This window comes from Bos javanicus, chromosome 29 (assembly GCF_032452875.1).
Source record: "Bos javanicus breed banteng chromosome 29, ARS-OSU_banteng_1.0, whole genome shotgun sequence".
In the NCBI taxonomy this organism is placed as follows: domain Eukaryota; kingdom Metazoa; phylum Chordata; class Mammalia; order Artiodactyla; family Bovidae; genus Bos; species Bos javanicus.
Window position 1 is genome coordinate 5,543,587 of NC_083896.1, and position 26,219 is coordinate 5,569,805.

The 26,219-nt window shown below is 40.0% G+C and overlaps 1 protein-coding gene across 2 annotated transcripts; it reads right to left on the reverse strand.

Annotated features, from left to right (window-relative positions):
• Nucleotides 1–585: 585 nt before the first annotated feature.
• On the reverse strand, nt 586–24,548 carry LOC133241009 (tripartite motif-containing protein 64C-like). 2 transcript variants are annotated; one of them, XM_061406003.1, is made up of 9 exons: nt 24,125–24,548; nt 16,915–19,367; nt 9,177–13,625; nt 7,423–7,844; nt 6,834–6,929; nt 5,939–6,169; nt 5,145–5,167; nt 2,619–2,716; nt 586–1,839 (listed from the first exon to the last, which is right to left on the reverse strand). In XM_061406003.1, exons 6-9 carry the CDS (start codon nt 6,119–6,121, stop codon nt 1,295–1,297), a joined length of 849 nt encoding a protein of 282 aa, XP_061261987.1. In that variant the 5' UTR covers nt 6,122–6,169; nt 6,834–6,929; nt 7,423–7,844; nt 9,177–13,625; nt 16,915–19,367; nt 24,125–24,548; the 3' UTR covers nt 586–1,294. The 2 variants fall into 2 exon arrangements, with proteins under 2 accessions (XP_061261987.1, XP_061261986.1); XM_061406002.1 differs by lacking the exons at nt 586–1,839; nt 2,619–2,716; nt 5,145–5,167; ... (2 more) ...; nt 7,423–7,844; nt 9,177–13,625 and having other exon boundaries at nt 17,024–19,367.
• Nucleotides 24,549–26,219: the final 1,671 nt, after the last annotated feature.

The window sequence follows — 26,219 nt, forward strand, 5'->3', positions numbered from 1 at the left end:
AGTTGGATGTCCTTGCAGTCCAAGGGACTCTCAAGAGTCTTCTCCAAAACCACAGTTCAAAAGCATCAATTCTTCAGTGCTCAGCTTTCTTCACAGTCCAACTCTCACATCCACACATGACCTTAGGAAAAAGCATAGCACTGACTAGGTGGATCCTTGTTGGCAAAGTAATGTCTCTGCTTTTGAATATGCTATCCAGGTTGGTCATAACTTTTGTTTCAAGGAGTAAGCATCTTCTAATTCCATGCCTGCAGTCACCATCTGCAGTGACTTTGGAGCCCCCAAAAATAAAGTCTGACACTGTTTCCACTGTTTCCCCATCTATTTCCCATGAAGTGATGGGACCAGATGCCATGATCTTTGTTTTTTGAATGTTGAGCTTTAAGCCAACTTTTTCACTCTCCACTTTCACTTTCATCAAGAGGCTTTTTAGTTCCTCTTCACTTACTGCCATAAGAGTGGTGTCATCTGCATATCTGAGGTTATTGATATTTCTCCCGGCAATCTTGCTTCCAGCTTGTGTTTCTTCCAGTCCAGCGTTTCTCATGATGTACTCTGCATAGAAGTCAAATAAGCAGAGTGACAATATACAGCCTTGACATACTCCTTTTCCTATTTGGAATCAGTCTGTTGTTCCATGTCCAGTTCTAACTGTTGCTTCCTGACCTGCATACAGGTTTCTCAAGAGGCAGGTCAGGTGGTCTGGTGTTCCCATCTGTTTCAGAATTTTCCACAGTTTATTGTGATCCACACAGTCAAAGCCTTTGGCATAGTCAATAAAACAGAAATAGATGTTTTTTTTGGAACTCTCTTGCTTTTTCCACGATCCAGTGGATGTTGGCAATATGATCTCTGGTTCCTCTGCCTTTTCTAAAACCAGCTTGAACATCTGGAAGTTCACATATTGCTGAAGCCTGGATTGGAGAATTTTGAGCATTACTTTACTAACGTGTGAGATGAGTGCAATTATGTGATAGTTTGAGCATTCTTTGGCATTGCCTTTTTTTGGGGATTGGAATGAAAACTGACTTTTCCAGTCCTGTGGCCACTGCTGAGTTTTCCAAATTTGCTGGCATGTTGAGTGCAGCACTTTCACAGCATCATCTTTTAGGATTTGAAATAGTTCAACTGGAATTCCATCATCTCCACTAGCTTTGTTCATAGTGATGCTAAGGCCCACTTGACTTCACATCCCAAGATGTCTGGCTCTAGGTGAGTGATCATACCATCGTGATTATCCTGGTCGTGAAGATCTTTTTTATACAGTTTTCCTGTGTATTCTTAGCACCTCTTCTTAATATCTTCTGCTTCTGATTTCCTCAGAGGAGAAGGAAAAATAAATGGTCACAGAACCTGACATGCACAGAGATCCAAGGCAAAGGAAAGGCTTCAGAGGGGAGGAGAGGGAGGAAGGAAGGAAACTATATATGAAGGAACTCCTGAAAGCATCATAGCAGCTCACAGCTCCATTGTCATAATCCAGGAACACACCAATGCTACTCAGGGGCCTTTTCACAAACTGAACTAAGGGTAGGGAATCGGTGAAGAGAATATAATGGTCATTCATCTTCTTAGAAAATAGAACAAATGCTTCTTCAGAATAAATATTGAAGTTAGTATCGCTTACCAAGATGTCCTTACTGACCCCCAGAATCCAGCTGGAGGACTGAGTCACAAAGACCTCCCAGTAATGCCTCCCAGGGGAAAAGGCCTGAGCTTCCCAGGACACAACACCCTCCACAACCCTGGATGCACCGTGGTCGTTATCTCTGAACATCACACTTGCATCATCGAGGATCGCATGGTGAATGGTCGTTGTCTGACTCAGAATGTTATCCACTGCAGAAAGAGCAGAAATCAGGTTAGCAAGTGGGATTTCCAGGTCTCTGAGAGGCAGAAGGTAGAGTTCCCTACCTAGTGAGTTGTGTGTGTGTGTGTGTGTTTTTTTTTTTTCCCTTTTCCCTTCTCCAAGGAAACCCAAAGCAAAGATATCTCCAAAGGTCATGACATTTGATAGAAATCCATAAATGAACAGCTTGAAAGCTTCTGAAAGGGTGTCTGGCTAACTTTGTTCACATATTCCTTGCCTTTTGATTGTTTTGAGGTTTATCTAATAGCATTGCAGTTCTTCTACCTAGGCCACTTGTCGTTTTGTGCGTTTTGTGTTGTTTTGTGTCACTGCCTCCTGATTTTAGGGACAATAAATGTTCTTTGTACAATGGATAAAAAATGCACATGAAATGCAGAACACATTAAAATCCAGCAATGCCACATTTAACCTTCCAAAAGTGAAATAACCTGAATAAACACAATATTGATGACTACTCTGAAACCTAAATATTCTGTCTCTTTGGAACCACATGAGCAACTAGCTTGCTCCCTTTTGCTTTGTCTATGTCAAATGTAACTAAACATGTGTATATGACTTTGAATTTTCATTAAACTACAGGTTGGAAAGTCCACCTTTGATCTTTGCAATCCAACTACAGAGACAGAGAAGATGTAACAACTCTAGGAAGTTATGTACTACCATTATTTCAGAAAAATAACAATACAAATCACCTTCCTAGGAAGCTCTAAAGAAATGCAGTTCTGATCACCAAAGGGCTGACCCTTACCTCTGAAGTTGTTAAGCATGTCCAGAATTCCAGAGACAGGCCAACAAGTGAGCTCTGGGTTCATGGGCTGAGGCTTCTGCATCTCTGCCAAGTCAGTCCTGTAACAAATGACACCCGTTACATTTCAAGGCCAAAGTGTAATCATGTGACCATTAAAAGAAAGTAGTTTTTAACCCAGGACATTTTGTTAGAATTCTCCAATTTGAGGTGAATTGTATATATAAAATATTCTACACAGTTGGGAATATAAAAATTTTACCATATCTTTTCCTAAATATAAATTATATCAAATTTCAACTTCCTCATTGTTCTCAGACATTAGTCCAGTTTTCAACTCACTGAACCTCATTCCCTTCCTCTATTCCATCTCATGTAATACAAAGATCCTGGGCATTGTACAGAGAGAAAAAGTTCAGTCAGCAAGAGATTTCAGTCAGCAAGTTGTCATCAAGGATATATTCAGTGTCTACAGGGAAGAGGTCATTGAACCAGACCTGTTAGCTCTTGTCAGGTCAGCTAGGGTCTCTAATTGCAACCTGGTTAAGTCAGTCAGTCAGTTCAGTCGCTCAGTCATGTCTGACTCTTTGCGACCCCATGATTTGCAGCACACCAGGCCTCCCTGTCCATCACCAACTCCCGGAGTTCACCCAAACTCATGTCCATCAAGTTGGCGATGCCATCCAGCCATCTCATCCTCTGTCATCCCCTTCTCCTCCTGCCCCCAATCCCTCCCAGCATCAGAGTCTTTTCCAATGAGTGAACTCTTCGCATGAGGTGGCCAAAGTATTGGAGTTTCAGCCTTAGCATCAGTCCTTCCAATCTGGTTACCTTAGTCCAAAAGGTCTTAACTTCTCAGTGGGCAGAGCAAAGCCACTCTGAGGTCCTGCCTACAAGGGAGCTTGCAATGATGAAAGACTGAGTCACTACTACTCCTCAGAATGAAAGCACAATTCCTCTTATTATTCTTAGGGAATTTGCCTCTTTCGGGCCATTTTTACCTTCCAACTCACTGGGGTAGTATTTCCTCTATGAGATATTAGAAAATTCCTTCTAAAGTTTTATTGTGGTGAGGCTGGAGAGGATGGAGTGAGTGGGTAAAACATAGCCCAGAATGCCAGAATGTTTTCAGATATACTGATTTCAGCCAAATGAAAAAGAAAACTTTAGAGGCCAAGGATTCAAATTCTTCTGAAATAAAATAGAAAATAACCAAAAAGACAATATTGGTCATCTATATATGAAGGTTCTACTCCTATAGAATTATACAAGGATTAAATCTGTAAATTCTGGGTTGTTTATTTATGCATTTATTTATGTATTTTATAAGAAGTACTTCTGGGACAAAGCTATTTAAAGTATATATTAAATGTAGTAGTGTGTACTACATATGGAGAAGGCAATGGCACCTCACTCCACTCCAATAATCTTGCCTAGAAAATCCCATGGAAGGAAGAGCCTCGTAGGCTGCAGTCCATGAGGTTGCTAAGCGTCATACATGACTGAGCGACTTCACTTTCACTTTTGACTTTCATGCATTGAAGGAAATGACAACCCACTCCAGTGTTCTTGCCTGGAGAATCCCAGGAATGGGGGAGCCTGGTGGGAGGCCATCTATGAGGTCGCACAGAGTCGGACATGACTGAAGCAACTTAGCAATGTGTACATGTCAATATGAAATTCCCAATCTATCCATTTTCACAACCTTATCCCTGGTTCTGGATGGAAAACACTGAGAAAAAATTCCAGAAAGTAATATTGAATATTCCACAGGCCAAGGACCTATTTACATTGCATTTAACTTACATTGTATATGTTAGTTGTTATAAATTGTCTATAGATGACAAAATGTACTGGAGCATGCTTGTAAGTTAACTGCAAATACTATGGCATTTTGTATAAGGAATCCTGCATCCTGGAATTTAGATACTGGGGAGGACCTGAAAACAATCTCCCATGCTGCTGTTAGGGGAAGCATGCTGACTGAAACTGCCCACCCTGGCCAGGCACCATACTAACCATTTGCATGAGTTGTTTTATGACAGGAGGCCCTGGTAAGGAACATAGAACTAATAAGCCACCACCAACCAGAAGAGTTTGGGAAAGTTCAAAAGGAGACACCACAAGTCCGACCACCCCCCAGAATCCTTCTCTCTGGCATCCATCTTGGCTGAACAGCGTGTGCACCACCAGGAAGGACTCTGAGTCAGAATGACTGGCCAAAGACAACCCGGAAATGAGTTCCATCACCATAAACCCTGAGGCTGAAAGCCAGGTGACAGAGCAGTCCTCCTGGGTTCCCTTTCCCTCCTGCTCTCTGCCTCGGCGCCCTTCCTAAAAAAATCTCTTGCTTTGTCAGCACATGTGTCTCCTTGGATAATTCATTTCCAAGTGTTAGACAAGAGCCTGCTTTAAGGCCCTGGAAGGGGTCCCCTTTCCTGCAACAATACTAAGGAATGACTGTGCATCCAGTTTATTAAAAAAGAGAACAACCGTTCTAGAATTCAAAAAGCATTAGTATATACTCACGTTTGCAATATGTTTCCCAAGGCCTGCAACGAGGGGAAAAAAAAAAAAAAACGGTCATGAGATTTCCATCCCTTCACTCAATAATATTGTTTTGCTACTTCTCTATTTCTTCTCTATTCTTTGTTCTATAAGATTGTTTTGCTAATTCTCTTCTAAGGCATACTCAGAAGACATCTTAATAACTCACCCTAAGCTAAAACATGAGGGGCTCCCTTGGGGCACATTAAGGAAGGAAGGAGGTCAGAAGAGTGTGTAATGATGCAGCAACACCTAGGATTCCATTATTACTAATTGCCAGGGCTATTCCAAAGGACGGAGCTCACCATTTAACAAAACAATTGAGTCAAAACAGGGAACCATATAAAACAAATTAGAGTGAAATTGATGACTGTTCTAAAAATCTTGCCTAGAGAACAGGCAAAACTTCAATGTCTCCAGAAAATTTGGGATAATGGAGAGTGACAAAGATTTAGGGGAACACATATTGAGATTTACTCCAAGAATATTAACTTTCACCTGGTCACAGAATTTTTCTGATTTTGGATCATTGGTCTGGATAGTACTCCTGATCACACTGAAAAATATAGTCATATTTTAGCTAGGAAATGGGCAAAAATCTTTCAAAGATTACCAGGATACAGTGAAATAAGTGATTAGACAAATATAATGATAGGAGTCTACTGGCATCATACCCTAGCTGAGAGTAACAGTATATGCAGGTAATATTTCAGTGTCACAGCTGCTCATCTAGAAGAGTGTTTTTCTCTCTCTGAGACTGGACATTCCTTTCTCACCTGGAGCAGCTCCGTGTCCAGCTTGTGGCACATCCCAGTCAGCTCTCCATACATTTCTCTCAGACTTTCTCTGTACTGAGCCATTCTGAACACACTGTCCTTGAGTTGTAGACAAATATCCTTGGCTTCTTTCTTCAGGGCCTCCAGATGCAGTTTCTCCTCCCCCTGAAGCAACGGATGCATCCTCTAATATTCAAATTTAATCATCATCTTCCTTAAGGCCACATATTTCTGAGGGGATAGAGGATTCAAAGCATTGCTTATGTTTACATTAAAAAAAAAAATCAAATAACATTTCCTAGATGTCATCAAGAAATTTCTTGACAAACTGTTTGCCTCACATATCTTTCTATCCATGATTTCTCTGAATTCTAGTTTTTCCCTGTTTGAATCAAGCCATCTGAAGGGTCTGAAATTCTGCCCTCAGGAGGATTCTTCAGGGTCCTTACTCCATCAATTATTTCCTCTCTAATGTGGATCTTGTTTTCTGCTTGTTCCTTGCCATGATTTTTCTAAATATTCTTTAATGAGGTAAGTCTAATTTTGTACAGTTTTTAAAATATGCCCTCTTTTCCCCTTAGGTACTACTCTATTCCTCTTCTCTACTTGAGAGTAACATTGAGTGCAGTGTTGTATTATACTTCATTTCTGAGAAGTTTTAACCAAATCCTCAACATTTGGCCTAGGAACACTTTTCATGCCGAGGTTTTCCCACGTACTAGCATTCCTTGAACTAGCATGTATTGGCCTGTTTCATTGTGATAACTGATAGGTCATTTGAAACCACACCTTTTCAAGGGAAGAGATTAATATCCTTTAATGAGAATGTAAACAGGTCTAAAAGCCAGAAGTATATCAATATCTATACAAATAAATAGTAACTTTTTCTTCTTACCTTAAATGACCAAGTTTTTTAAGCTTCCTGATTCAGAATGGTGTCCATTTCTTTTCTTATTTTCCTGAAGAAGCCCATTCTTTTCAGGAATTTCTCCTGCAAAATATCCATGGGATTTAGTGACATAGAAGATGAAAATGAAAATTTCATCCACCTATTCATGATCAAAGACAGCTGTTGGTTACACAGAAACCTTGAGTTAGAATGCTGTGGTCAGATTTTCCCACACTAATCTGCATCTAACGCTTGAATATTAGAGTGACAGAAGTGTATGCTAGAGAATTGGGGAAACATTACAGATACTCAAATACATGTCCTAAGAAATTGAGACTCATATTTATATAGCTTTATTAGGAAAGCATCAAGCTCCCATCAGAAACCTGTGTCCCTGGCGCCACCCACCCCGGGATGCTGCGTTTCAACGTGCGGACAATTGGGCAACAACACTGAAAGGACACATTATATGTGAGGATCCACACTGAAAAATCCCACCTCCACTATCTCCATCCCATCACCATCATAGCATCCTCGTCTTCTTCTCTGACTTAGGAGCCTCTAGATCCCAAACTGCTCTAGAGGCATCACCTACCTGGGATTCCGCAGCAGCCCTTTGTATCCAACTGTGGCTGTGAGCTCCATGCTCGGGGCATTCAGAGCAGGGCCCACAAAGCAGGGTCTGTTCAGCCTCACAGAAGAGGCCTTTGGCTTCCTGGTGTGTCACACAGATCTGTTCCTCAGAACTGTGGTCGTGGTCAGCTCTGGCCTTTCTGGCAAGGGAAGCCAGGCTCTTGAGGACAATATTCGTTGTGAAATGGGGCTTTGCTGATATTTTCCTGCACTCAGGGCAGCTCTTTGGAATCCAGTCTTCTTCCCAGCAAAGGCTCAGACAGGGACAGCAGAAGCTGTGCCCACAGTCTATGGTGACGGGGTCCAGGAAGTAGTTCATGCAGATGGAGTAGGTGAGTTCATTCTGGAAAGTTTCCAGTGTGTCTGAATCCATGTTTCTAAATGCTAAATACAGAAATAGGAAAAACTGTAAACAGGTCAGTGTTTGCTTATAACTTAAATAACAAAACTACTCCTTACAAGAGAAAAAAAAAATGTGTCATTGCTCGTTCAGGAAAACAATTTTTCCTGGAGTCAATTTAAACCACCAGAGCCTGTCATAGTTTGAACTGGTGAATATTCCCAGCTAACAATAATCAGTAAAAAAATAATCAATTATTTAATAAACCAAAGAAATATGTTTTATTATATACAAGGATTTCCTCTCTACAATAGAAATTCCAGACATTTGGTTAATAGAAAAACATCAGATTCTTTATTTTCTTATATTTCCCTTTTTGCCCATTCCACTTCTTTGGAATCTTTACCAGTTGATTGGATCTATTTTGAACACTTTTCACTTATGGACTGAAAAGTGAGGACTTTAAAATGATAGCAAATGTGACCATCTCAAGAAGATTTTCTGATTAATTTAATCCATTAATTCATATTCATCTATGAATTGTAGACATTATGTTGAACATTTTAGGAGTATTATATGTTTTATTTCCCTGGGTTGGGAAGATCCTCTGGAGAAGGGAATGACAACCCATTCCTGTATTCTAGCCTGGAAAATCCCATAGACAGAGGAGCCTGGCAGACTACAGTCCATGGGTTCACAAAGAGTCAGACAGTTGAGGGGCTAAGCACACACACGTGTGTTTTATAAATATTCATGTCTCTAGAAAACTCTTTTAAGACATAAAAACATATAATAACATATGGTCATGAAATAATGATGAAATAGCTTAATATTATAAATAGAAATATATTAAAACTAACTTATTAACAGTTATTTTAAAATTTTAAGTCATTTAAAAAACTTAAAAAAAAAAACAACTTGTTTTCTTGGATGAGACCCATACAAGTAAAGAGGTAATGAAAAGCATTTGGATGAGAGAAAGTGGGCATGAATATATACTTTCAGTTATCATACTCTGTGACCAAATATTTACTTTAACTATGATTCCTGTTTTCTTCCCTGTCTATAAGAAATTGAATAGGAGAGGTGACTTCTTTCCAAGGGTGAGAATATAGGCCTGGTCAAAAAAAGAGACAGAGTCCATGGGGTCACAAAGAGTCAGACATGACTGAGTGACTTTCACTTTCTTTCACTTCTTAACATAGTATTGGTAAAATAAGTTACTAGTTTAAAAATCCCACATGAAATAAATGCTTGATGCAGCATTCACTTATAGATATTTCTGATAAAAAAAATTACCTTTCTGTTCACAGTCACTGAAAGTTTCATTTTGAAGTGAACATAGCAGAATTTCATTGTACCTTGATAGAACTCACCTTTGGATACAGTTGATGAAATGTTCTACTCCTGTTCCTTAAGTAACTTTGTTAAATTCAGTTCAGCTTAGGTGCTCACCTCCTCCTGGCAGAAAGTTTCCAAAGTCTCCACAGTGCAACCTACTTCAGTCCAGACATCTATTAGACTCTGGAGAAGAAGGAGTTTGCATCTTCAAGAGATGCTTTATAAATTCTCTGAAGACCACGCCCATTTCCTCCAAGTGATAGTGTTATGGGCCCTGCAAATAGATATAGGTGCACATGATTAGATTTTGCACTGTTGAAAACACTGTAAGATGCCAATGATTGAAGTCAAACTTTTGAAACCTACTTAATCCAATTATCACAATCAAATCTTCACTAAAAAGTCATATGCTGAATTTATAGTTGTTTGGACAATAAATGAACAACACTGTATGAATTTAATATCTCCATTTAATGAACTATATTTCTAATTCTAGATGACAATTATATCTATTACTTTGGGTAAAAATCCCTTAGAAGAAATGGAATAGTTCTCATAGTCAACAAGAGTCTGAAATGCAGTACTTGGGTGGAATCTCAAAAATGATAAAATGATGTCAGTTTGTTTCCAAGGTGAATGATTCAGTACCACAAATATCCAAATCTGTGCTCCAACCACTGATATGGAAGAAATGAAGTTTATTTGTTCTATGAATACCTACAGCACCTTCTAGAACTAACACCAAAAAAAGATGTCCTTTACATTATACAACATGAAATGCAAAAGTAGAAAGTCAAGAAAAACCCAGAATATCATTCAAGTTTGGCCTCATATTGCAAATGAAGCAGGGCAAAGGCTAATAGACATTTTTCAAAAGAACACACTTGTCAAAGCAAACACCCTTTCCAACAACCCAAGAGATGACTCTACACATGGACATCACCAGATGGTCAATACCAAAATCACATTGATTATGTTTTTTACAGCCCAAAGTGAAGAAGCTCTATACAGTCAGTAAAAACAAGACCTGGAGTTGATTGTGGCTCAGACTGTGAGTTCTTATTACAAAATTCAGACTTAAATTGAAGAAAGTAGGGGAAACCACTAGGCTCTTCAAGTATGACCTAAATCAAAACCTTTATTCAGTGGAGGTCATGCATAAATTCAATGCATTAAATTTGGTAGCGAGAATGCCTGAAGAACTATGGATGGAGGTTCATAACACTGTACAGCTGGCAGTGACCAAAACCATCCCAATAAAAAGGAAACGCAAGAAGGCAAAGTGGATGTCTGAGAAGGTTTTAGAAATAGCTGAGGAAAGAAGAATAATTAAAGGCAAAGGAGAAAAGGAAAGATATACCCAACCGAATGCAGAGTTCCAGAAAATAGCAAAGAGAGATAAGAAGGCCTTTGTAAATGAACAATGTAAAAAATAAAGGTAAACCATAGAATGGGAAAAACTAGAGATCTCTTCTAGAAAATTGGAGATATGAAGGGAATATTTCTTACAATGATGGGAATGATAAAGGACAGAAATGGTAAGGACTGAACAGAAACACAAGGGATTAAGAAGACGTGGCAAGAATACACAGAATAACTGTACAAGAAGGTTCGTAATGACCTGAATAACCACGATAGTGTGGTCATCAACCTAGAGCCAGACATCCTGGAATATGAAGTCAAGTGGGTCTTAGGAAGCATTACTGCAAATAAAGCTAGTGGAGGTGATAGAATTCCAGTTGAACAAGTTAATTCCTAAAAGATGATACCATTTAACTGTTGCACTCAATATGTCAGCAAATTTGGAAAGCTCAGTAGAGGCCACAGAACTGGAAAATGTCACTTTTCAATCCAATCTCAAAAAAGGACATGCTAAAGAATGTCCAAACTACCCTACAATTGTCCTCATTTCACATGCTAGCAAGGTTATGCTCAAAATCCTTCATGCTAGGCTTCAGCAGTACATGCACTGAAAACTTTCAGATGTACAAGATGGATTTCAAAAAGGCAGAGGAACAAGAAATCCAATTGCCAACATTTGTTGGATCAAATTCTGCAAAGGAATTCCAGAAAACCATCTATTTCTGCTTCACTGACTACACTAAAACTTGGACTGTGTGGATTACAACAAATTGTAGGAAATTCTTAAGACATAGGAGTACTGGACCACCTTACCTGTCTCCTGAGAAACCTGTATGTGCATCAAAAGGAACAGTTAGAACCAGACAGGGAAAAAGGAACCACTTCCAAATTGGGAAAGGAATATGATAAGGCTGTATTTTGTCACCTTGCTCATTTAACTTATATGGAGTATGTGTGTGTGTGTGTGTGTGTGTGTGTGTGCGCACGCACACACTCAGTTACTACAGTTGTGTCTGACTCTTTGCGACACTGTGGACTGAAGCCTACCAGGCTCCTCTGTCCATGGGATTCTCCAGGCAAGAATACTGGAGCTTATTTCCATGTCCTCCTCCAGGGGATCTTTCCTACCCAGAGATGGAACCTATATCTCCTACATCTTCTGCATTGAGGGCAGGTTCTTTATCGCTGAGGCACTGGGGAAGCCCTTATATGCAGAGAGCATCAGGCAAAATGCCAGGGTGGATGAATCACAAGCTGGAATCAAGATTGCTGGGAGAAATATCAACAACCTCAGATATGAAGATGATATCATTCTAATGGCAGAAAGTGAAAAGGAACTAAAGAGTCTTGATGAGAGTAAAAAAGGAGAATGAATAAGTTGACTTGAAACTTAACATTAAAAATCCTAAAATCATAGCGTCCAATCCCATCACTTAATGGCTAATATCCAAGGAAAGAAAGTGGAAGTACTGACAGATTTTTTTTTCTTGAACTCAAAAATCACTGTGGACAATGACTGCCACTGTGAAATTAAAAGATGCTTGCTTCTTGGAAGAAAAGGTATGACAAACCTAGACAGTGTATTAAAAAGCAGAGACATCATCTTGCTGACAAAGGTTCAAATAGCAAAAGCTATGGTTTTTCCAGTAGTCTTGTACAGATGTGGGAGTTGGTCCATAATGCTCACATTGGCTGAGCACTGAAAAAATTGATGCTTTCAAATTGTGATGTTGGTGAAGACTCTTGAGAGTTCCTGGAACTTCAAGGAGATCAAGACACTCAATCCTAAAGTAAATCAACCCTGAATATTCATTGGAAGGACTGTTGCTGAAGCTTTAATATCTTGGCCACCTGATGCAAAGAGCCAATTCATGGGAAAAATCTTGATTCTAGGCAAGATTGAAGAGAAACAGAGAAGTAGGTGGTAGAAGATGGGACAGTGAGATAGCATCACAAACTCAGTGGACATCAGTTTCAGTAAACTCTGGGACACAGTGGCAGAGAGAGGAGCCTGGTGCACTACATTTCATGGCATAGCAAAAATTCTGCCATAACTTAGTGACTGAACAACAACATCAACCCTCAGAAACCAAAGCATAATCTACCTTTTTAAAAAGAATAGACAAGATTTAGTGACTTTGTTTTATTTCATAGAACAGAATAATAAAAGATAATTTTCACTTTACAGGTGAGAGATCTTCCAAATACTATCTTAACCAAGCAATCATGTTTAACATCAACAGTTATGTCAGGTTGATACCAGATACTTCTGATTGGATGCAGTAAGAAGAATGATGCATCTTTGTGCTGTTCCTCTCTAAAACAATTGCTGTTGTTCAGTGGCTAAGTTGTGTCCAACTTTTTGCAACTCTGGAGACTTCAGCAAAGTTTGCTCAGACTCATGTCCATTGAGTTGGTGATGCAATCCAACCATTTTGTTGTCTGTTGCTCCCTTCTCCTCCTGCCCTTAGTCTTTCCCAGCACCAGAGTCTTTTCCAACGAGTCCATGCCTCGCATCAAGTGGCCTAAGTATTGGAGCCTCAGCTTCAGCCTCAGTCCTTCCAATGAATATTCAAGGTTGATTTCCTTTAGGATTGATTGTCCAAGGGACTTTCAAGAGTATTTTCCAGCACCACAATTTGAAAGCACCGATCCTTCAACTCTCAGCCTTCTTTACTGTCCAACTCTCACATCTTTACATGACTATGGAAAACACATCTCTCAAAGTGTTAATTGCTCAGTTGTGTCTGACTCTTTATGACCCATGAACTGTAGCTCCCAGGCTCCTCTGTCCATGGGATTTTGCTGGCAAGAATATTGAATTAGGTTGCGATTTCCTTCTCTGGGGGATCTTCCCAACCCCGGGATAGAACCTGGGTCTCCTGCATTGTAGGCAGATTCTTTACCACCTGAGCCACCAGGAAAAACCGTAGCTTTGACTATATGGACCTCAAAAACACAAACCCAGTCTAATTATAAGAAAACCCACCATAGAGGGTCATTTTACAAAAGACCTGGACAGTATGTTTGAAGATGGTAAAGGTTATGAAAATCAAGAAAAAAGCTGTCGCAAACCAGAACAGACATGAGAATGGGCACAATAGACATTCCTGGATGGGTTCCTGGAAAAGGAAAAAGAAAATATTGTAAAAAACAATTGCAACATAAATAAATTTTGGAATTAAAAAATTTAGAGATAATAGTTGCTTTGACAAATACAACTTAAGAGACTGATAATTTCAGGAGAATAATAATCTGGGTGAAGGGGTATTTGATAAATCTCTTTTGTGTCATTTTTGTTCAATTTTTCTACAGTTCTACAATTATTTCACAATAAGATGCAAAAATTTCCTAAACTTTTAAAGATCAGCATTTCAAGAATGGAATTTCTGTATGACCTGTTAAACTCACACAATGTAATACTATATAGAAGATGAAAAGTATAAAAATCTGCATGTACTAATATGAAAGATCTTCATGGCTTATTTCTCTAATGAAGGAAAATTCTGGAAGAATTTACATAACTGAGTTTCTGTAAAATATCGGTTTAAAAAAACTGTACAATATGATTGCTTTTCTGTAAAATAGCATTGCTTTTCATGTCACAAGTTCAGTGTGTGTATTGGGAGGAAGCCTGATGTGATGGTGGAAGTGTAATGGGGGAACATCCATCTGAATCTCCACAGCAGGTTCTGCTTTTCCTCTCAGTTCTGCTTGATGCTCCCTCTTCTCTTTTGTGGTATCTATGGAGGTTGAGCTTTAAGCCAACTTTTTCACTCTCCACTTTTAGTTTCATCAAGAGGCTTTTTAGTTCCTCTTCACTTTCTGCCATAAGGGTGGTGTCATCTGCATATCTGAGGTTCTTGATATTTCTCCCGGCAATCTTGCTTCCAGCTTGTGTTTCTTCCAGTCCAGCGTTTCTCATGATGTACTCTGCATAGAAGTCAAATAAGCAGAGTGACAATATACAGCCTTGACATACTCCTTTTCCTATTTGGAACCAGTCTGTTGTTCCATGTCCAGTCCTAACTGTTGCTTCCTGACCTGCATACAGATTTCTCAAGGAGCAGGTCAGGTGGTTTGGTATTCCCATCTCTTTCAGAATTTCTCACAGTTTATTGTGATCCACACAGTCAAAGGCGTTGGCATAGTCAATAAAGCAGAGATAGACGTTTTTCTGGAACTTTCTTGCTTTTTCCATGATCCAGCAGATGTTGGCAATTTGATCTCTGGTTCCTCTGCCTTTTCTAAAACCAGCTTGAACATCAGGAAGTTCACGGTTTACATATTGCTGAAACCTGGCTTGGAGAATTTTGAGCAGTACTTTACTAGCATGCGAGATGAGTGCAATTGTGCGGTAGTTTGAGCATTCTTTGGCATTGCCTTTCTTTGGGATTGGAATGAAAACTGACCTTTTCCGTTCTGTGGCCACTGTAGAGTTTTCCAAATTTGCTGGCATATTGAGTGCAGCACTTTCACAGCATCATCTTTCAGAATTTGAGATAGATCCACTGGAATTCCATTACCTCCACTAGCTTTGTTCATAGTGATGCTTTCTAAGGCCCACTTGACTTCATATTCCAGAATGTCTGGCTCTAGGTCAGTGATCACACCATCGTGATTATCTGGGTCTTGAAGATCTTTTTTGTACAGTTCTTCTGTGTATTCTTGCCACCTCTTCTTAATATCTTCTGCTTCTGTTAGGTCAATACCATTTCTGTCCTTTATCGAGCCCATCTTTGCATGAAATGTTCCCTTGTTATCTCTGATTTTCTTCAAGAGATCTCTAGTCTTTCCCATTCTGTTGTTTTCCTTTATTTCTTTGCATTGCTCACTGAAGAAGGCTTTCTTATCTCTTCTTGCTATTCTTTGGAACTCTGCATTCAGATGCTTATATCTTTCCTTTTCTCCTTTGCTTTTTACTTCTCTTCTTTCACAGCTATTTGTAAGGCCTCCCAGACAGCCATTTTGCTTTTTTGCATTTCTTTTTCATGGGGATGGTCTTGATCCCTGTCTCCTGAACAATGTCAGGAATCTCATTCCATGGTTCATCAGGCACTCTATCTATCAGATCTAGTCCCTCAAATCTATTTCTCACTTCCACTGTATAATTATAAGGAATTTGATTTAGGTCATACCTGAATGGTCTAGTGGTTTTCCTTACTTTCTTCAATTTCAGTCTGAATTTGGCAATAAGGAGTTCATGATCAGAGCCACAGTCAGCTCCCGGTCTTGTTTTTGTTGACTGTATAGATCTTCTCCATCTTTGGCTGCAAAGAATATAATCAATCTGATTTCGGTGTTGACCATCTGGTGATGTCCATGTGTAGAGTCTTCTCTTGTGTTGTTGGAAGAGGGTGTTTGTTATGACCCGTGCATTTTCTTGGTAAAACTCTATTAGTGTTTGCCCTGCTTCATTCCGTATTCCAAGGCCAAATTTGCCTGTTACTCCAGGTGTTTCTTGACTTCCTACGTTTGCATTCCAGTCCCCTATAATGAAAAGGACGTCTTTTTTGGGTGTTAGTTCTAAAAGGTCTTGTAGGTCTTTATAGAACCGTTCAACTTCAGCTTCTTCAGTGTTACTGGTTGGGGCATAGACTTGGATTACTGTGATATTGAATGGTTTACCTTGGAAACGAACAGAGATCATTCTGTCGATTTTTGAGATTGCATCCAAGTACTGCATTTCAGACTCTTTTGTTGACCATGATGGCTACTCCATTTCTTCTGAGGGATTCCTGCCTGCAGTAGTAGATATAATGGTCATCTGAGTTAAATTCACCCATTTCAGTCTATTTGAGTTTGCTGATTCCTAGGATGTCGACATTCACTCTTGCCATCTCTTGTTTGACCACTTCCAATTTGCCTTGATTCATGGACCTGACATTCCAGGTTCCTATGCAATATTGCTCTTTACAGCATCGGACCTTGCTTCTATCACCAGTCACATCCACAGCTGGGTATTGTGTTTGCTTTGGCTCCACCCCTTCATTCTTTCTGGAGTTATTTCTCCACTGATCTCCAGTAGCATATCGGGCACCTACTGACCTGGGGAGTTCCTCTTTCAGTATCTTATCATTTTGCCTTTTCATACTGTTGATGGGGTTCTCAAGGCAAGAATACTGAAGTGGTTTGCCATTCCCTTCTCCAGTGGACCACATTCTATCAGATCTCTCCACCATGACCCGCCCGTCTTGGTTTGCCCCAAGGGCATGTCTTAGTTTCACTGAGTTAGAAAAGGCTGTGGTCCTAGTGTGATTAGATTGACTAGTTTTCTATAAGTATGGTTTCAGTGTGTCTGTCCTCTGATGCCCTCTTGCAACACCTACCGTCTTACTTGGGTTTCTCTTACATTGGGCGTGGGTTATCTCTTCATGGCTGCTCCAGCAAAGCGCAGCCACTGCTCCTTACCTTGGACGAGGGGTATCTCCTCACCACCACTCTTCCTGACCTTTGTTGGGGTTTTTCTCCCCGGGACTTGGAAGCGACGAACCTGAAAGAAGGACACTTGGACAGTCTCTTGCAAGGACTGACAAGTTTATTTCCACAGTCAAGCTTTTTTATAGAAGCAGGAACAAAGAGCTTAAAGTATGCAGCCAGCAGAGCACATACGGAGTTAACACATAATCAGTAGAAACATTTCAAGGACAGTGTGCTCTAAATGACTCATGGGCTTCTCCCACCACCCGCTCTCACAAGTAACATCCTTATTTATTATTAACTCTTGGCCCTGAGCATAACCAAAGGGAGGAGGTGTCTTTCTGTCCATAGTGCAAGGCCGCGTACTTCTGGCCCTTCACCATTTTCCCAAGGACTTTCTCCTTTTATGGCTATTTTGCACTACATTTCCCAACATATCCTCCTTTTATTTTTAAATTAAGCACAGCGGCGGCTAGTTGGACTCCATTGTGGGAAGCATGGAGTCTTGAGTAGAGACTTCTGTATCCTATAATCAAGGACAAAAAGAGCAGGGTGATGAATACATATATGAAAATATTGCTTCCTGGAAGCCAAGCTCTAGGGTCTAGAGACGATAGGGTTTTGGTTAAAGTATCATAGAATTGAGTACTATACAATTCCCTAGGTACCCTAATTTGAAAATTAGCAACTTGTTGTTTCAACAAATAAATGTCTAAACTTGAGTTACTTGTGAGATCCTGCAAATGTGCCTTAACCTTATTCCAAGGATATTCAGTGCTATTATAGGGCATGTTAGTCAGACAAAAAGAAGTAAAATTTCAGTGACAGCCCATAGGTGTTCGGAAAGTCAGTTGCTGCATTTGATCTCCTAAGAAGATAACCACAGTTTGTAACTCATTAATTCGTGTTTGTAATTGCTGATCTATTTGAGCTTGTCGAGTCCACAGATCATGAGAGTCTTTGTGCCAAGCACTGATAAAATCATGATTTTGTATAGAATTATGTAAAGCCATACCAGACAAAGTTCCTACAGTCACAATGGAGATAAGGCTTAAGATGCCTGCAATAATCCACCCAAGGATGCGCTTAGATCGCCTAAACCCAGTTTTTAACAGTACAGAAAGAAATATAGAATCAGTCCAAGGCTCAGTTAAGTTTATGGGAAGCCATAACTCAGATCTTTGTTTAACTAGTGCAATGCTAGCATTGTGATATGAAATGGTGTGATTAAGGCAGGTATACAACGCACATGCAGTACAATTGACAATCTTGGCTGATAAGTCAATATCAAAATGCCCTACAATAAACAAGTATGGAAGGTGAACACATGATTGAATATAGCCAGTACTATTATATAGGAAGGTGTAATTAGAAGGATGAAACACACCCACAGTCCCCAAAACACTAGCGAAGTGCTCTAAAGCTGCTGGAATTTTCCAAATGTGCCACTGCTCCGGCCCCACAATGGGGATGACAATCCTGGGTCGTGGGGGTGATAAGCCCCCGTTATACCAATTCAGCAGTATGTCCTTATCAGTCCAGAAACTTGTCTTGGATTTATGAAAGCCTCCAATGTTTGATCTATTAAACCAGGAGCAATTATGATGTTCCTCCTGCTCTTCAGAACAGTTTACAAACAAACCGTGAGGTCCCCAGTCAACAAATATAAATGCATGATTGGTATGATTTTGCTGAATTATAGAAACTTTCCCAAATTGGCTTCGACAATCAGACCAATGTAACAGTTGTATCTCCTGTTTTCTTCTCCAAGATACAGTATGACATGTAGGTTCCTCTGGTTGAAAAAACGAGTTCAAATAGTTGGCTATCTGGCCTGGATAATGTCGCTCGGAACCATCAAGTAAGAAAGATGCCACGGCAAACATTCCCAGATGTGAAGCAGTCCCATTGTTAGCAGAGTGTGCCCACCACTGCGGGAAGATAGTCATGCAAAGGGGATGAGATCCAAAACAGGTTTTGAATCCCATGGAAATATTGATTGGCTTTCCCTCATCTTCTTCATGGATTGGTCGCTTTGTCGACCAGGGACTTGGGAAATGCATGCTATCATTAGTAAAGATCATAGGGGCTTTATCTACCCAATCCATTATGGACAGAAGTGGTGGGTTGGGTATGTATGCCCAATAAACATACTCTGCACTTACCCCAGAGGAACAGGAAAGAACAGATAACATTGTCAGAAACAGCTTATCTGGAGTCATAGGAGTTCCAGTGCTCTTCAGTGTCTGCTCAGCCTGACGAGTCATGTTTTTCACTTGAGCCCATGTAGGGTAAGGATTCAGACGATGGCGTTTCCTCATTGGCTCCTCCAGGGTCATTGATGAGACCCTTTGTGTCAACTTCATCACTTCCCAAGGGAGTCCGGTCTTGGGGTCCCTCTCGGCAACGGACATGGCGAAGGGGAACCCAGATTTCCTCTCCATCTGCAATGACAAGACCATAACCCTTGTCTAGGATTCCTGGAAGCCACTGATTAAACTGCTTATACCATATTGGTGTATTGATTTCTAATTTGCTGTTTTGGTCTTCTGCAAAATGTCTATATGCACGAGTGTCAGAATTATTTTTTGTTAAGTTTAAAAAATTTAGGGAATAAAGAGTTAAAGATAATAGTAATTGAGGGTTCATAGGATAAGAAGTGTACCTCCTCTTCCATATTCCCCCTTTCTGTTTTAGTAAATGAGTTTTTAGGGTGCGATGGGCTCTTTCGATAATGGCTTGCCCCTGAGGATTATAGGGTATTCCTCTAATGTGTGTGACGTTCCATTCTGATAAAAATGAATGAAACGAATGCGAGGTGAATGCAGGTCCATTGTCGGTTTTCAAGACAAAAGGAATCCCCATAACAGGAAAGGTGAGTAAGAGTGCAGAAATATTGTGTTTTCTGAATTCTGAAGAGACAGTTTCTGCCCAGATAAAGCCTGAAAATGTATCAACTGAGACAAGAAGCAAAGAAAACTTTCCTAAGGAGCAGTGAGTGAAATCAGATTGCCAAAGGGAGTTAGGCTGTTGCCCTCAGGGATTAACTCCTGAAATCATAGTATGCACGTGCAGAGGGGCACAGACATCACAGGTTTTAATAACATGCCACGCTTCCGTGAGAGGAATATGGTATTTAGAGTGCAATCTGTTAGCACTGGTATGAAGATTAGCATGTTCATCATTGGCAGATGTAAAAATGGGAGCTATGAGCCTATCAACAGCATCATTTCCTGCGACCAGAGGGCCAGGTAAACCTGAATGAGCGTGTATACGTGCAATAAACAAAGGTTCTGTACGTGAACGAATTAAAGCTTGAGTCTGTGAAAAGAGAGTACATAATTCTTCATCTAGGTTGTATAAAAAGGCGGTAACAAAATCAGGAAAAAGGGAAGCAAGGTATTTGGAATGAGTATATATGTTGAAGGATAATGGTTGAAGCGACAAAAGAGCATATAAAGCATACAATTCAACTCTGTACTGAAGAATAGGTAGTGGGTAATTTCTCTTTGATATCAGGGCCGACAATCCCAGCTATGCCTTTCTTGTTGCCATCAATGAAATAGGTGGGTGCATTGATAATAGGCTGGGATGAATGATATTCATTACAATGAATTTAGTACATTGTAGAAAGTCCCAAAATTTTCCTTTCGGCAGATGAAATGAGATAACATTCTGAAAATCACTTAATGCCATTTGCATGGTCAGGTTATACTATAAGGCAATTTGCAATTCCTTTCTTGTCAAGGGAACGTGTATTGCATATGGATCAAATCCAGTCAAAGTTTGTACACGGCCTCTTCCTGACACAATTAAGTGCCCTATTTTCTCAATAAATGATACAATTTTTTAGACTGTTTAGTGTGTAAATATACCCATTGTATTGGGCTATGTTGAGCTATAATTGCTGTGGGCAAATGTTCTGTGGGGAATATATATAAAGAAACTGGTTGATCATAATCTAGCCGAGTTGAAAGATTGTTGAATGCGTTTCTCCATTAAGGCCAGTTCTTCTTTGGCCTCTTTTGTTAGCTGCCTAGGGCTATTAGGGTCGGGGGACCCCTCTAAAATTTTAAATAGACTTTGTAAGGCATAGGTGGGGATGCCGACAGATGGCCGCAGCCAATTGATATCTCCTAGCAATTTTTGAAAATCATTCAGCGTGCATAGAGATTGCACAGAAATTTGAGTTTTTTGAGGTTTGATTTTAGATTCTTCCATAACATGTCCTAAATAATTAAAGGGTGCTTTCCACTGAATTTTATCTGATGCAACAAGCAGGCCATGATTTTGAAGAGTAATAGTAACTTCATTATATAACTGTTGTAAACAGAGTTCAGATTCCATAGAGAGAAGTATATCATCCATACAATGAATTATAAATGCAGTAGGATACTTGTCTCTAATGGGTTGTAATAAAACAGATATGAGATATTGGCAAATGGTAGGGGAGTTCATCATCCCCTGAGGTAACACCTTCCACTGGAATCTTTTAACAGGAGCCATGTGATTTATAGAAGGAACTGAAAAGGCAAAACGTTTTCTATCTTTAGGGTGCAAAGGTAGAGTAAAAAAGCAGTCTTGTAAGTCAATAATAACTACAGACCATCCTTTTGGTACCATAGAAGGGGAAGGCAATCCGGGCTGTAAGGGCCCCATAGGTGACATGGTATTATTAACATTTCTTAAATCTTTCAACATTCGCCATTTTCCTGACTTCTTTTTTTATTACAAAAACAGGGGAATTCCACAGGGAAAATGAAGGTTCTATATGAGCTTTTTGTAATTGTTCATTAATTGCATAAGAGCTGCCAATTTTTCTTTAGTTAGGGGCCATTGAGGTGTCCATACTGGGGTATCAGATTCCCATTCGAGGGGCAGCGTTGTTAACTCAATGGCCCCCATTAAAAAGGTTCATTTAAAGAAATTGTGGCTTTCGTTTGTTCAAGAAAATCCCATCCCCATAAATTGATAGGGACATTAGTAATATGTGGTTTAAGATAAGCTACAATTTGATCAGGGCCATACACTTGTAAATAGGATGCACTGACAAAAGTTTGTGTGGCATCAGCTTCACCGACTCCTAATAGTCTAGAAGGAGCCACAACCTTACTCCAATTGAGGGACCACTCTGCAGCTCTAATGATTGAAATGTCAGCTCCAGTATCTAACTTGCCTGTGAAATTCTTTCCCCGTATGCGTAAAGTAAGCATGGGTTTCTGATGTTCTTTTAATAAGGTGGATAGTGCAGCAGTAAGGTTGGTACTGCCAAAGCCTCCCTGCCGAACTTTATCAGACGCCTTCATTGGTTTAACATATGGCAAAAGTAATAACTGTGCAAAACGTTCCCTTTTTTATAAGTATGCATTTCCCGTTTTCACAACATTTACCATAACATGTATTTCCCCTTCATAATCTTCATCCACAACAGTGGTCAAAACCATTAAACCTCTCATTGTGCAGCTACTGTGTCCCAAAATCAGTCCCACTGTCCCGGGTGGAATCGGGCCATAATGTCCAGTGGGAATTTTGTGGGGGTTGTATAATTCTATTAGTTCCATATCATAAGGACTAGGTATATCAATGCAAGCACTCTTAGATGTAGCTGCTTGTAGCGTCATAATGCTAGGTCCTCCTTTTGTAGTGGGACTAGAGGATGGTCCCTTTATCAGTTTCCCTGTTGTTTTTGCTGTGCACTGGGGTTCAAAGTGTTTCTATCCTTATCAAATTTAGAATGACATTCATTCAGCCAATGAAACCCCCTTTTACATCTTGGACATACTCCTGGGGGTCTCTTCCTATTAGAAGTAGTATTATTTTTTCTGGCCTGTGTTGGCAGGCGACATTGTTTTTTCATATGGCCTGGCTTCCCACAGTTAAAACATTTGGTATTAGCAGCCTTTTGTACATTAAAGGTTTCCAATGCTGCCAATTTTGCTCTATGGGACATAGATCCGATGTCCCTACATGCTTTCAAATATTCCATAAGATAGCCAGTCTCTTGAATAGGTCTGAGCACAGATCGACATTCCTCATTAGCATTTTCAAAAGCAAGTTGTTTTAAAATAATATTTTGTAAAGTCACATCCTTAATAGATATTTCAACTGCATCCTTTAATTTTCCTATAAATTGAGAATATTCCTCCTCATGTCCTTGAATAATCTTAACAAATGAACCATCAGAGTTAGCGCTATCAACCTTTGCCCATGCCCTGCAGGCAGTTTCTTTAATGAAATGTAACATCTCAAGGGTAACATTAGCTAATTGTGCCATTACATCGGCCATAGTCCCTGTTCCAGTCAGTATATCATAGGTTAAATTGGCAGGGTTACCACGAGATTGCTGGTCAGTCATCAGCTGTCAGGCCTCATCACCACCCCACATTTGCCACTGCAGTAATTGTTGAGGATTTAAAACCATCTTTGCTACTTGAAAAAAATCATATGGCATCCAATGGTCAGCCCATCCGCTGAGAAATTCTCTACAGTAAGGAGAAGTAGGTCCACACAGAGTACATGCTTTCTTAAAATTAGACAACATGCTAAAATCTATAACATCCCAAGAATTTTGACCCTGGACGGGTTGATCAAATTGTATTGGGAAAGTGAAAGCACAAGTAGGCATCTCCCGAGGAGGAGTGAAGCGGTTACTACAAGCAAGGTTAGCGACTGCAGTTACAGATGGAGCAGAAGGAAAAGCCTCAGATTTGGGCTGTCCACTGAACAAAATGACTTCCGCCGTAAGCGGTTTTGGTTTTGGCACATCCTTAATAGATACATCCTCAAGTTGTTTTTCCAGGGTTTGTGTTTGATTGAGCATGACGTTCTTGCTGTTCAAAGCACCTTGCATGTCTTGTTCATCAAGCTCGTATTCATGCAAAGACTGAACAGTCTCTACCTCCAAATCAACATTATGTCCTTCAATTTGTTCTATGACAGCCCGTATGAGTGACCAGATAACCCACCATTGAGAAGGAATGCGAACTCCTTGCCCATATGCTCACATCACATTATTCTTAACCCTTTTCCATACATCAAGATCAAGAGTCCCCTCCTCCAGGAACCATGGATTATGTTCCACTAGTATATGATAGCAGTCATTCAACTGATCTCTTGAAACATTAATACCATTTTGTTTCAAAAAATGATGCATTATAGAAATGAAAGGAATTTTACTGCTATGTTGTCCCATCCTGCTTACCTCTTTCTGCAGGGGCTCGTCGCTTTGTTCAGCCTTTCTCTCAAGTCCCTGTTTGGGTGCCACTTGTTGGGGTTTTTCTCCCTGGGATTTGGAAGCGTCGAACCTGAAAGAAGGACACTTGGACAGTCTCTTGCAAGGACTGACAAGTTTATTTCCGCAGTCAAGCTTTTTTATAGAAGCAGGAACAGAGCTTAAAGTATGCAGCCAGCAGAGCGCATACGGAGTTAACACATAATCAGTAGAAACATTTCAAGGACAGTGTGCTCTAAACGACTCATGGGCTTCTCCCACCACCCGCTCTCACAAGTAACATCCCTATTTATTATTAACTCTTGGCGCCGAGCATAACCAAAGGCAGGAGATGTCTTTCTGTCCGTAGTGCAAAGCTGCGTACTTCTGGCCCTTCACCATTTTCCCAAGGACTTTCTCCTTTTACGGCTATTTTGCACTACGTTTCCCAACAACCTTCAACGTGGGATAGCTCCAGTCTACCACTATTATTGTGTTATTGATAATTTCCTCTTTCATACTTGTTAGCATTTGCCTTACATATTACAGTGCTCCTATGTTGGGTGCATATATATTTATAATTGTTATGTCTTCTTCTTGGGTTGATCCTTTGATCATTATGTACTGTCTTTCCTTGTCTCTTTTCATGGCGTTTACTTTAAAGTCTATTTTATCTGATATGAGTATTGCTGCTGCTGCTGCTAAGTCGCTTCAGTCGTGTCCAACTCTGTGCAACCCCATAGATGGCAGCCCACCAGGCTCCGCCATCCCTGGGATTCTCCAGGCAAGAACACTGGAGTGGGTTGCCATTTCCTTCTCCAATGTGTGAAAGTGAAAAGTGAAAGTGAAGTCACTCAATTGTTTCCCACTCTTAGCGACCCCATGGTCTGCAGCCTACCAGGTTCCTCCATCCATGGCATTTTCCAGGTAAGAGTACTGGATTGGGGTGCCATTGCCTTCTCCATGAGTATTGCTACTCCTGCTGTATTTTGGTTTCCATTTGTGTGAAATATCTTTTTCCAGCCTTTCACTTTCAGTCTGTATGTGTCCCTTATTTTGAGGTGGGTCTCTTGTACAGAGCATATATAGGGGTCTTAATTTTGTATGTATTCAGCCAGTCTTTGTCTTTTGCTTGGGGCATTCAACCTATTTACATCTAAGGTAATTATAGATAAGTATGATCCCATTGCCATTTACTTTGTGGTTTTGGGTTCAAGTTTATAAACTTTTCCTGTGCTTCCTATCTAGAGAAGATCCTTTACCATTTGTTGAAGAGCTTGTTTGGTGGTGCTGAATTCTCTCAGCTTTTGCTTGTTCATAAAGCTTTTCATTTTTCCTTCATATTTGAATGAGATCCTTACTGGGTATAGTAATCTGGGTTGTAGGGTTTTCTCTTTCATCACTTTAAGTACATCCTGCCATTCCCTTCTGGCCTGAAGAATTTCTATTGAAAGGTCACCTGTTATCCTTATGGGAATCCCCTTGTGTGTTATTTGTTGCTTTTCTCTTACTGCTTTTAATATTTGCTCTTTGTGTTTGATCATCATTAATTAAGCAGAGAGGGGAAAAAAGGAGAATTAAAAGAAATGAGGAAAACCTCAGAGACCTCTGGGACGATGTCAAATGCCCCAACATTTGAATCACTGAAGTCCCAGAAGAAGAAGACAAAAAGAAAGGCCATGAGAAAATACTTGAGGAAATAATAGTTGAAAACTTACCTAAAATGGGGAAGGAAATAGCCACCCAAGTCCATGAATCCCAGAGAGTCCCAAACAGGATAAACCTAGGGATAAACACCCCAAGACACATATTAACCATTCGTTTATTGATTGGGTTGTTTCATCATTTGATATTGAGCAGCATGTATTGCTTATGTATTTTAGACATTAACCTTTTGTCAGTTGCTTCATTTGCAAATGTTTTCTCCTGTTCTTAAGGTTGTGTTTTTGTCTTATTTATGGTTTCTTTGTTGTACAAAAACATTTAAAACTATTTACTTATCTATTTGGCTCCCCCAGATCTTAGTTGCTGTACGGGATCTCTTTTACATCATTCAGGATCTTTTATTGCGATGCACAGAGTCTCT